The sequence below is a fragment of the Carcharodon carcharias genome, chromosome 23 (genome assembly GCF_017639515.1).
Source record: "Carcharodon carcharias isolate sCarCar2 chromosome 23, sCarCar2.pri, whole genome shotgun sequence".
Classification (NCBI taxonomy): Eukaryota; Metazoa; Chordata; class Chondrichthyes; order Lamniformes; family Lamnidae; genus Carcharodon; species Carcharodon carcharias.
Genome location: NC_054489.1, coordinates 38,105,087 through 38,117,457, shown reverse-complemented (window position 1 = coordinate 38,117,457; position 12,371 = coordinate 38,105,087). Strand labels below are relative to the sequence as shown.

The window sequence follows — 12,371 nt, the reverse complement described above, 5'->3', positions numbered from 1 at the left end:
TGACGTGTTTTGTCATTTCCGAAAGGGAGGAGAGTTTGTAAAGAGGGTGGATCAGACTGAGAGGCAGTTGCGAAAGGCTTTGGGATATTCGGTAAATGCCCGGGTACGTAGGGAATGTCACAATATCCCTCTCAGCTGGAAGTCTAACCAAATTTACTGTCCGGGTGGATGTGGGAGCGGGTCCCACTTTCCCCAGCTGGAGACAGGAGAGAAACTGCAATTTACAACAATGCTGTTATTGGCGAGTAAAACAGTGGGAATTGTAATTATTGAAGGCGGAGGCAGAAGGAGGATCAGAGAGCTGAAGGAAGAATATTAAAAGCACTGGCGAGTGACATTACTGGAAATAGGAAGGACCTACGGGAGCGTGTGCATCTTTACCTTACAAAAATCTGCGGCCCATTCACAGCTACTTTTGCACAATTTGGCTTCATTTTTTTCCTTGATGGGAGGCGGGCGTCTCTGAAAAGGCCAGAATTTGTTGCTCCTCCCTAATTACCCGACAGAAGGTGGTGATGAACCGCCTCCTTGAACCCCTGAACTGCTGCCGTTCATGTGGTGTACGTGAATTTACGGAGGTGTTGGGAAGGGTTTTCCAGGAGTGTTAGGCTGGAACAGTGAAGAAATGGGAAATAGTTCCAAGTCAGTATGCTTGTCGCTTGAATGAGAAGCAAACTTTGGTTTTGGTCCCTTGCGTCTGCTACCCTGGGCGGTAGAAGTCGTGAGTTTGAGAAGCGGTGTTGAAGGGGCTTTGGTGAGTTCCTGCAGTTCACCATGTACATGGTACACACTAATCCCAGTGTGTGTTGGTGCTGGGTAGTAAATATTGAAGTTGGTTGGAGCGTAGAAGACTTCCTGACGTCAACATCTTGATACCACTTTTGGGGTCGATTTTCTGTTTTGTAGAAATTAATGGTGATGGAAATTGGGTTGGTTCATCCCCACTTTTTTGGAATTGGAATGCAATAGTTATTGTCTTTGTAAATTAAAAACGTTGCATTGCAAACCCTTTAACACATGTCTGTTGCTGTCCTCAAACCCGAATCATCCAGTTTATTTTTTGGGACCCTTTGGAAGGCCTGTAAACAACTGCACTGCTGATAAATTCACCCTGGAGTGAGGTCAGTTTTGTGTGTAGGGCCAGCTTTCTCTATGATATTTTTTATCAAAGCAGACTTGCATTCATATTGTGCCCTTCCTCACCACAGGTGTCTCAAAGCATTCAAAAGCTTATAAAGTACTTTAGATGTCTTGTGACTGATGTAATGTAGGACACAAGTTAGCCTTTGTTGTGCCCAGCAGAAAATCAGAATGTTGCTTAAATGAAGAAAGACCACAGCATCTTGCCGTCCAGCAGGATCTTGGTTTCCTTGGAACTGAGCAATGAAAATTTAGCAAACAGGTAGAGCAAGTAATTGGAAAGGTAAATGGTATGTTGTCCTTTATTGCAAAGAGGATGAAGAATACAAGTAGGGAAGTTTTGCTTCAACTTTACAGGCCAGTTGTGAGAGCAGGCCTGGAGTACGATGTACAGCTTTGCTCTCCTTAATTAAGCAGGGATTAACTTGCATTGGAGGAACTTTAGAGAGTGTTCACCAGGTTGATTCCTGGAAAGAGAAGTTGGTTTATGAAGCAATCTTAATCAGGTTGAGCCTATACTCCTTCGAGTTTGGAAGAATGAGAGGCGATGTCATTGAATCATTTAAGATTGTGAGGAGATTTCATGGGGTAGATGTTGGGGTGTGTCCAGTCTGGGGAATCTGTAACTTTGGGGCACAGTTTCAAAATATGGCAACTGCAAGTGAGATGGAAATGAGGAGGATTTCTATTTTGCCGAGTGTCATTAATCTTTGAAAGTCTCCACCACAGAGAACAGTGGAGGTTGGGTTATTGAATATATTCAAGCCTGAGTTAGATGGGATTGATCAACAAAGGAGTCAAAGGTTATAGGTTGCAGGCAGTGGAGTAGATTTAAGGCCACAATCAAATCAGTCGGAATCTTATTGAATGGTGGAGCCGGCTTGAGTGGCTGAATGGCCTACTTCGCTTTTTTCCTCTGTACTTAAGTAATTCAGACATTATTTATTATACAGATTTTCAGAAGCTGTAAACCACCATGCGAAATAAAAGAATTTCATCCCCACTCTTCACTCATTCTTCTTCCTACTCATTGCCTGATGTCACTCTCAAACCCACTGTCTGATGTCCCCATATATTCACAGAGGCTGACACTCCAGTCATCTTCTATGCCCACCCATTCCGTTCCTCCATCTGTCCATTTCTAATTTATGCCTCTATTTTCCACTTGTCTCCTGAACAGCACGCTCAGTGCTCTCTCCTTTGGAGCTGGAATGTGACGTTGAGAAGCAGAGGGGTAAAAGATGATAAATCAGGGCAGTTCGGTTCACAATAGGTTCACAGTTCCAACGGGTGATGGAAAAACTGATTGTGGAGAAAGGAGAGGAGAACAGAGATGGGCTGACAGGAAGAGGCAGCAAGCGGGAGAATCCAGAGCATTTATACTGAGTATGGAAAGCCAACCGACAGAACTGAAAAATGAACATCATTCCAATCAATGCGTAATATTGAAAACAATTTATTTGGAGCAAAGGCTCTCATTCTGTATAAAATTTTCCAGGTACAAAAATTTTTATCTGTTCCTCAACTCTTAATAAATATCAATAAATAAATTATCAATAATTTACATTACATATTAAATAACACGTAAGGTTTCATTACATGACGACATCACAACAATAAAGATTAATAAATTACAATGGCTGAAATAGATTGGAAAGTTGGCCACTTGGGAGAGGAGAAATGGAAAGGTCAGTGCGGCCCAGGGTTTCTAGGTCTGCAAATTCATATCTTGAAAGTCTGACAGTAAATTCTAGTGCAGACATCCACCCACTGAAGTGTTAGAATTAAATTCGAGGAAACTGTCATAGCAATAAATATCAATAAATAAATAAATAAAATAAATAATCCCATCATGTCACTCATTGTTCTGTCATCAGTACATTAAAATATAAAATTTGTTACAAATATATATATGAACATCTTTATGTTAAAAGTTTTTTAAATAAATATTCATTGCTCCCAGTCTGTGCTAAACATGTCTTTCTCAGTTTCTTCTGCTGATTTGTGCTATGATGAAAAGAAGCTGTTGTAAACGGGCCCTGGTCTGAGTGCGGACTATTTCCCAGGCACATTCACTGAATTTCTGAAAAAGAAAGTTATTCAGGGAAACCGATTAGAGAATGAACAGATTTCAATGTGGTGAAATGAACTACATGCCAGCAATCACATTGTCATTTATCAATTGACCTACCTCCTGTTTGAGAAACTTTTCCAGTTTCCTAAAGTAATTGTGAATGGCAGAGTTTCTCCTCATCTTGTGCTCTGATCCTGGTTTCCTGACACATTCTTCCAGCTCACCGAGCTGCCGATCCAGGAGAAGTTGGAGGTTTTCCACCTGATCCCGGGCCCATGTGGCTGAACCTAGGTTCATGCTGTAGATCTTGCTGATGTGACGCAGGGTTTGATGGACAATCTGGATCCTGTCCTGTGTCTGTGTATAATGTGGAGAATGACATTAGAGAAGACATGTTCACCTTTAGTTTTAGAACAGACTATGTTAAAGAACAAAATACAAATAGTGCTAAAAATGTTCAAAAAGGGGAGGATTAATTTTAGTGTGTTTAAAGGGGATCTGGCCCAGGTGTATTGGAATCAAGGATTCTTTTTTCCTTTATTCTTTCATGGGATGTGGGCATCACTGGCAAATCCAGCATTAGATACCCATCCGTAATGTCCCTTGAACTGAATATTGCAAAGGACAGTTAAGGTTCGACCATGTGCTGAGAGTGGCATTTCATCCAGGCCAGGTGCAGAAGTCACGTTTCATTTCTTAAAAGGCATTAGTGAATCAGAAGGGTTTTACAAAGATCCATGACAGTTGCATGGTCAGTATTACTGAGACTACTGTTATATTCCACGTTTATTGATTGAATTAAAATTCCACCAGCTGTTTGATGGGGCATGAACTCAGGTGCCCAGAACATTAGCCTAGGCCGTGAAGTATTAAACCTGTGAATCTACCACTAAGCCATCATCTCCTCTTAAATATTTCTTCCTCAGGAGGAAAGGAGCAATTGAGGCTCTATAAGGGGAGATGTTATGGTTGCAGACTGGACTCTTTTCAATGAAGCAGAAAGAAAGGGCATCGAAAGGTCAATGACGTCATCGCCAAAAGATGTAGAGATTAAAACAAAACAGAAAACGAAGCCTTCTGTGAAACATTAGGCTCTTAGCACCGTGTGGAACCAATCTGAATGCAGCCAATATGGAGAAAAGATATCAAAAGAAATGAGGAGTAAACAGAATGCATGAGAATTGATGAGCAGTTCACGTAAAAGGGAAACTAAAAACCTTTAATAAGCATGTAAATAAATATTTGTTTGTGATGATTAGTGAGCAAAAAATAAGTCTTCTTGTGAGATACCAAGGGACTGGCTGAGGATCTAAACTAGTTGTTGGATTTTGTCTTCACTTCACAAGCAGATGCTTCAAAAGTCACAGTGAAGGGGGAACCAGTAGAGAAATTGGGTAGGATAAAAATAGATAAAGAGGAGGTATGTAAAATATTGGCAGAACTCAGGTTAGGAAAGTCTGGACGGAATACAGCTGAGATTGCTGAGGAAACCAAGGTTTGAGATAACACTTCTGGCTGCACTCCTCCCGTCCTCTTTCGATATGAGGGACATGGTGGCAGCGGACCAGAAGATTTCAAATACTTACATCCCATTTAAAAATGCAAGGGAAATAAACCCAACAACTACAGGCCAGTTAGACCATTTTGACACAACGGTCTCTGGGGAAACATCTTTACTATCAAATCATCTTTACCAAGCTTGATTGAGTTATGTGATAATGTAACAGAGAGTGTAGATGAGGATTGTGCGCTGGATCTTCTGATGATTATTCTTTTAAAAGTGTGCGTATGGACTGATTTACAAAACAGCAAAAGCAGATTCAATAATAACTTTCAAGAGAGAATTGGATAAATAGTCAGAGAAAAATTTTGCACTGTAATGGGGGATGAGAGCGGGAATAAGATGAATCGTTCATTCAAAGTGCTGCAGTGGTATGATGACATTATCAGAAGATTAAGCGCACTAACCTCATGAACACCCTCTGCTACATTATCACATAACTCAATCAAGTTTGGGAAAGGTGACTTTTCTCGAATATATGAATGCTGGTTAGTGCGTACCTACTAACCTATTTTTCCACCTTCTGGTTGATCGGAAACGTGGCACAGAAACAGGCCATTCTGCCCAATCCGTCTCCTTCAGCACAGGATCATTCTATGATCCTATGACCTATCCTGCCTGCGTAGTTCATGCCCAAAGTCCTTCAGTGCAGCTCAGGTGTGAGATGTTTCGAGGAGGCAAATTGTTACAGGGAATAAGATGATTATAGAGGAAGTGAGGTGGTTAGAGGCAGTGAGATAATTATAGCGTGTTAGGTTGAGAAAACTTGAGAAGTTTTCACGAAGTCAATGATCAGAGGACAAAACGCACTCAACATCGCCCTCATCTTGATGACCACATTTGTGTCTGGCTGCATCAAGCTGTGTGTGGACCCTTGGAACGCAAACTGCAAGTGCTGAGTTTCAACCTGTCCCAGGTGTTGCAAAGGATGGGACTTTCTTTGTTATCGTGAACACTTGAAACCTTTGGAATTTGCTTCACCACCTATCCCTTGTAGAAATGTTTAGGCAGAGAAACATATTTGACAACAGGCCCATCATGCAGTGGTCTGCACAGAATAGTCTAGAGGCCCTGCAGGAAAAGGAGATGGGAGATCCAGTCGGAGGATTAGAGGGAGGAACATAATATCAGGGAGGGAATTAGTTGGAGATTAGGGGGTAGTGAGTGTGGTTAGAGAGAGTGATATGTTTCATGAGTGAGATAGGAAGTGAAAAACAATAAGTGAGACTGCTCATACATTCACAATGGGTACAAATCACTCTAGTTCAAATTGCTGATGTGGAAGTTTCCGATCCGGTTGTTGATCTTACTTTGTATAAAAGCCCTGTGTGAATCAAATGAACCGAGTGTTCACTCACCTCTAATTCCTTCGAGAGTTTCACCAGGTTCAAGGGTTTGGTTTTCAGTGAGAGTCTCTGTCTTATACAATGTCGGGGAAAGGGTCCGCCCTGAGAGGGGAAAACAATCACTGTTACAATCAGCCCCAGAAACTCAAATACTGGAGAATCACAGACTATTCATTGCACAAAATGACAAATCGCAAAACATTTCCCCTGATGTGACATTTCACAGCAAGCGGACAAAATGTGATTCACCTCCTGCTCTGACTGCAGGTTCAACTCACCATTGCATTCAGTTTGCTGAGAGTCTCTGTGTTGAGAACTTGCTGTAACTGCAGCCTCTCACATCACGGACAAGAAGAGCAACACCATCCAAAATCTCCAGATACTCGCCAAAGTCATGATCAAGCGACCCAGAGTGAAACACCCCGAGCTGAGGATCAGACACTGACCGGATCCGGGATCAACTCCGAAAGACAGTTCCTTTGAAGCGAATGAAACACGAGGAGTGGAAATGCTGCCGCTGGTGAAGCCGGAGCGACCGCCTGAATGTCCAGTCCTGTGTGTGTGTGGTTGTGTGTGTGTGTGAATTGTGCTGGGAGGAGCTGTCGCTATGAAGAGGGGGGACTGGCGATGTTGCTATTACACTCGAAAAGTGAAATCTGCTTGCGGGAGTTTTGGAAGGACTTCAGGAGAGGATGAGTTTGTCTGCTCCCTGTCTGAGGTAAGGAATCTGAAATCTGGAGGGAGATTCCTGAACCAGTGACTGGAAGATGCCCGAGAGAAAATCACAACCCGCCCTCGGTTCCAGCACAAAGTTCTAATTATTTGGATCAACAGTATTAACAATGTTTTGGTAAAATTATCATGTTTCCTCCAAGTTGAACGGATTCGCATTAAGGGGGCAATAAAGGGGCATTTGGTTACATTGATAGATTATAAGGCTGTTCTTCTTCATGAGTTATCTGCCTGAAAGCAGGTCCGACCCATTGCATCACAAGATCTCCTTAAGGTGATAGGCAAATTCATAAATTACATTCAATATGCCCGTGACATATGTAAACTATTCTCCTCCTTCTCGCCCTGTCCGCAATCTTTGACATGGTCGACATGAACATCAGAATTCAACTTTCTCCACCATGGGCCTGCTGGTTGGGGATACACTGCCTGGCTCCCACTGTCTAAGTGCAGCCTTTAAACACCCAGAATGGCATCTCTTCTCCTCCATCACCCACCCAGCCCCAACGTTTAGCCTCTGTGTCCCCAAGAATCTATTTTTGCTCCCTTTCTATTTCTCATCGACATGCCGCTCCTCAGGGAGATCAAACAATTCACAGCGCCAGTCTCCTGGATAAGAAACACCTTCATTTTAAAATTCTCATCCTCCTCTTCAAATATTGAAAGCACTGTGCGAAGTTTGCTCCAATCACATCCTGGGTTCAAAAATTGCTCCTCACATCACATTTACTCCTTTCGCCAACTATTTTGAACCTGTGCCCTATATTTCTTGATGTTCGCTTTAGTGGAGCGAGTTTCTCCTTACTTACCCTGTCCATACCTCACAGGATCTTGAGTTCTTCAATTAAGCCTAATCTCCACATTCTTTTCTCCAAGGAAAACAGTTACAACCTCTTCAATCCACCCGCATGGCTACAGTTCTTTATCCTGGGAATCATTCTTGCGCATCTCCTCTGTACTCTCACCAATACCCTCACATCCTTCCTCAAGTATGGTGCCCAGAAGATTACTCCAGATGATGCCTAACTGGTGTCTTATCCAAGGTCGATATGACCCATTTTCTGTTCTACTCAATGCCGCTATTAATAAAGCCTGAGCTTGTATATGCTTTATTAACTTCTCTCTCAATATGCCGTACCATCTTCACTGACCAATCCGCGTATACACCGAGGTCCATCTGTTGCTGCACCTTCTGTAGAGTCACTCCCTTTATTTTGTACCGTCTCACCTTATCTTGCCTCCCAAAACGTATCACCTCACACTTCTCTGCATTGAACGTCATCTGCCACTTGTCTGCCCAATTCACCAACATGCCTATGTCCTTTATATGTTCAACACTATCCACATCACAGTCGACAACATTTCCAACTTCGTATGAACTGCAAGTTGGTAATCTTGCTGTGCCCACCACAACAAACGTTCCCGTGAGGCGCCTTGAGACCTTAAAATCACTCTGTCAATCTAAATGGTTGTTACTGATGGGCTGGCTCTGATTTGCCCCCTCTCCCCTTTCAGGGTCACATTCTGCTTCTCCATCATTGAGTGCCCTCATCCCCAATGTCGGCTTTCTAATTTCCTCTCAGATCCCATTTGTTCCTTCACCCAAATTCAGATTTAATCTCTCCTGGATGCTGATTCCCTCTCTCCCCTCCACGTAAATAGCGACTCGGTGTTTTGTGTTCAACTCACCATTGCATTCAGTTTGCTGAGAGTCTCTGTGTTGAGAACTTGCTGTAACTGCAGCCTCTCACATCCCAGACTGAGGGTTCCGGACAAGAAGAGCAACATCATCCAAAATCTCCAGATACTCGCCAAAGCCATGATCAAGCGACCCAGAGTGAAACACCGATGTGAAAGATGAGAAACCGGCGGCTTCGTGGTTCCGCGGCGAAAACGGTTCTTGTGAGCGGATTTAAACTCGGAAAGTCGAATCGGAGCCGCTTGTGATCCGGGAGCGAGCGCCTGTGCTGCCGAACGGTGTGAGTGTGGAGTGTGCTCGGTGCTCTCACTGGCACTGCCATACTGTCGGCTTTAATGTGTGGCATTACATTCGAAAAGTGAAAATGGGCTCGAGGATTTTTGGAAAAGCTGCGGGAGATCAATAGTTTGTCCGGTTTCTTTCTGAGGTCAGGAATCTAAAAGCTGGAGATTCCGGAAGCAGCGAGTGGAAAATCCCCGGTTGTAAATCATAGACAGCGCTCGGTTCCAGCTCAGTGTTGTGTGGCTTCAGCTCACCTGGGGCACGAAGGTGGTGTAGAGGGAGGCACTGAATTGGGGGGAGTGTGAACATATATCCGGGGCTGGATTTTATCATCCGGATTATAGAGAGAGCGACAGCGGTAACCCGGTGCGGCGGCTTTTAGTGCTGACATTGGGCCCGCATGAAGAGCGATTCCCTTTGAAACCCACTGTGTCCCCGCGGTGTGTTCACATGGCGCTTGTCCTGTTCACACTTCACAGGTTGGACATTGCAGAGAGCTCGGCTCACAGCCCAGGGACACCGCTTCATGGAGACTGACTCGGCTCCGATTGATCTGCCCCACAATCTGCTCTTTAATTGGGAGAAGTTTCTCATTTCCCGGTTGTTTTCTGGAGCTATTTTAGGATTAGGGTTGAAAGAATATTTGATCTGCTCCGATTCTGAGTCCGAAAGTGATCCCGCTCTCTTTTCCTTCATCCTTTCTTTCTTGTCTCTCTCCCGGGAAAGTGTCCGTGTCACTTTCTCTCTACAAATTAACCTGGTGTGAATTTCATCCAAAAGCGAAAGTGCCTGAAGGAAAGTGACGTGTTTTGTCATTTCCGAAAGGGAGGAGAGTTTGTAAAGAGGGTGGATCAGACTGAGAGGCAGTTGCGAAAGGCTTTGGGATATTCGGTAAATGCCCGGGTACGTAGGGAATGTCACAATATCCCTCTCAGCTGGAAGTCTAACCAAATTTACTGTCCGGGTGGATGTGGGAGCGGGTCCCACTTTCCCCAGCTGGAGACAGGAGAGAAACTGCAATTTACAACAATGCTGTTATTGGCGAGTAAAACAGTGGGAATTGTAATTATTGAAGGCGGAGGCAGAAGGAGGATCAGAGAGCTGAAGGAAGAATATTAAAAGCACTGGCGAGTGACATTACTGGAAATAGGAAGGACCTACGGGAGCGTGTGCATCTTTACCTTACAAAAATCTGCGGCCCATTCACAGCTACTTTTGCACAATTTGGCTTCATTTTTTTCCTTGATGGGAGGCGGGCGTCTCTGAAAAGGCCAGAATTTGTTGCTCCTCCCTAATTACCCGACAGAAGGTGGTGATGAACCGCCTCCTTGAACCCCTGAACTGCTGCCGTTCATGTGGTGTACGTGAATTTACGGAGGTGTTGGGAAGGGTTTTCCAGGAGTGTTAGGCTGGAACAGTGAAGAAATGGGAAATAGTTCCAAGTCAGTATGCTTGTCGCTTGAATGAGAAGCAAACTTTGGTTTTGGTCCCTTGCGTCTGCTACCCTGGGCGGTAGAAGTCGTGAGTTTGAGAAGCGGTGTTGAAGGGGCTTTGGTGAGTTCCTGCAGTTCACCATGTACATGGTACACACTAATCCCAGTGTGTGTTGGTGCTGGGTAGTAAATATTGAAGTTGGTTGGAGCGTAGAAGACTTCCTGACGTCAACATCTTGATACCACTTTTGGGGTCGATTTTCTGTTTTGTAGAAATTAATGGTGATGGAAATTGGGTTGGTTCATCCCCACTTTTTTGGAATTGGAATGCAATAGTTATTGTCTTTGTAAATTAAAAACGTTGCATTGCAAACCCTTTAACACATGTCTGTTGCTGTCCTCAAACCCGAATCATCCAGTTTATTTTTTGGGACCCTTTGGAAGGCCTGTAAACAACTGCACTGCTGATAAATTCACCCTGGAGTGAGGTCAGTTTTGTGTGTAGGGCCAGCTTTCTCTATGATATTTTTTATCAAAGCAGACTTGCATTCATATTGTGCCCTTCCTCACCACAGGTGTCTCAAAGCATTCAAAAGCTTATAAAGTACTTTAGATGTCTTGTGACTGATGTAATGTAGGACACAAGTTAGCCTTTGTTGTGCCCAGCAGAAAATCAGAATGTTGCTTAAATGAAGAAAGACCACAGCATCTTGCCGTCCAGCAGGATCTTGGTTTCCTTGGAACTGAGCAATGAAAATTTAGCAAACAGGTAGAGCAAGTAATTGGAAAGGTAAATGGTATGTTGTCCTTTATTGCAAAGAGGATGAAGAATACAAGTAGGGAAGTTTTGCTTCAACTTTACAGGCCAGTTGTGAGAGCAGGCCTGGAGTACGATGTACAGCTTTGCTCTCCTTAATTAAGCAGGGATTAACTTGCATTGGAGGAACTTTAGAGAGTGTTCACCAGGTTGATTCCTGGAAAGAGAAGTTGGTTTATGAAGCAATCTTAATCAGGTTGAGCCTATACTCCTTCGAGTTTGGAAGAATGAGAGGCGATGTCATTGAATCATTTAAGATTGTGAGGAGATTTCATGGGGTAGATGTTGGGGTGTGTCCAGTCTGGGGAATCTGTAACTTTGGGGCACAGTTTCAAAATATGGCAACTGCAAGTGAGATGGAAATGAGGAGGATTTCTATTTTGCCGAGTGTCATTAATCTTTGAAAGTCTCCACCACAGAGAACAGTGGAGGTTGGGTTATTGAATATATTCAAGCCTGAGTTAGATGGGATTGATCAACAAAGGAGTCAAAGGTTATAGGTTGCAGGCAGTGGAGTAGATTTAAGGCCACAATCAAATCAGTCGGAATCTTATTGAATGGTGGAGCCGGCTTGAGTGGCTGAATGGCCTACTTCGCTTTTTTCCTCTGTACTTAAGTAATTCAGACATTATTTATTATACAGATTTTCAGAAGCTGTAAACCACCATGCGAAATAAAAGAATTTCATCCCCACTCTTCACTCATTCTTCTTCCTACTCATTGCCTGATGTCACTCTCAAACCCACTGTCTGATGTCCCCATATATTCACAGAGGCTGACACTCCAGTCATCTTCTATGCCCACCCATTCCGTTCCTCCATCTGTCCATTTCTAATTTATGCCTCTATTTTCCACTTGTCTCCTGAACAGCACGCTCAGTGCTCTCTCCTTTGGAGCTGGAATGTGACGTTGAGAAGCAGAGGGGTAAAAGATGATAAATCAGGGCAGTTCGGTTCACAATAGGTTCACAGTTCCAACGGGTGATGGAAAAACTGATTGTGGAGAAAGGAGAGGAGAACAGAGATGGGCTGACAGGAAGAGGCAGCAAGCGGGAGAATCCAGAGCATTTATACTGAGTATGGAAAGCCAACCGACAGAACTGAAAAATGAACATCATTCCAATCAATGCGTAATATTGAAAACAATTTATTTGGAGCAAAGGCTCTCATTCTGTATAAAATTTTCCAGGTACAAAAATTTTTATCTGTTCCTCAACTCTTAATAAATATCAATAAATAAATTATCAATAATTTACATTACATATTAAATAACACGTAAGGTTTCATT

The 12,371-nt window shown here is 43.4% G+C and overlaps 1 protein-coding gene across 2 annotated transcripts; it reads right to left on the bottom strand.

Annotated features, from left to right (window-relative positions):
• Positions 1–2,790: 2,790 nt before the first annotated feature.
• On the bottom strand, positions 2,791–9,173 carry LOC121269177 (interferon alpha-1-like). 2 transcript variants are annotated; one of them, XM_041173701.1, is made up of 4 exons: positions 8,543–9,173; positions 6,134–6,223; positions 3,332–3,571; positions 2,791–3,223 (listed from the first exon to the last, which is right to left on the bottom strand). In XM_041173701.1, the coding sequence occupies exons 1-4, from the start codon at positions 8,672–8,674 to the stop codon at positions 3,125–3,127; spliced, it is 561 nt and encodes a 186-aa protein (XP_041029635.1). In that variant the 5' UTR covers positions 8,675–9,173; the 3' UTR covers positions 2,791–3,124. The 2 variants fall into 2 exon arrangements, with proteins under 2 accessions (XP_041029635.1, XP_041029636.1); XM_041173702.1 differs by lacking the exon at positions 8,543–9,173 and adding an exon at positions 7,663–8,074.
• Positions 9,174–12,371: the final 3,198 nt, after the last annotated feature.

Bases quoted from the DNA above. Each gene is read 5' to 3' on its own strand.
- LOC121269177 (XM_041173701.1), bottom strand. From the start codon at position 8,674: ATGGCTTTGGCGAGTATCTGGAGATTTTGGATGATGTTGCTCTTCTTG. The intron at 6,224-8,542 runs GTGAGTTGAACA...TTCCCCTCTCAG, and splicing joins TCAGCAAACTGAATGCAATG to GGCGGACCCTTTCCCCGACA. The intron at 3,224-3,331 runs GTAGGTCAATTG...TTTCTTTTTCAG, and splicing joins AAAAGTTTCTCAAACAGGAG to AAATTCAGTGAATGTGCCTG.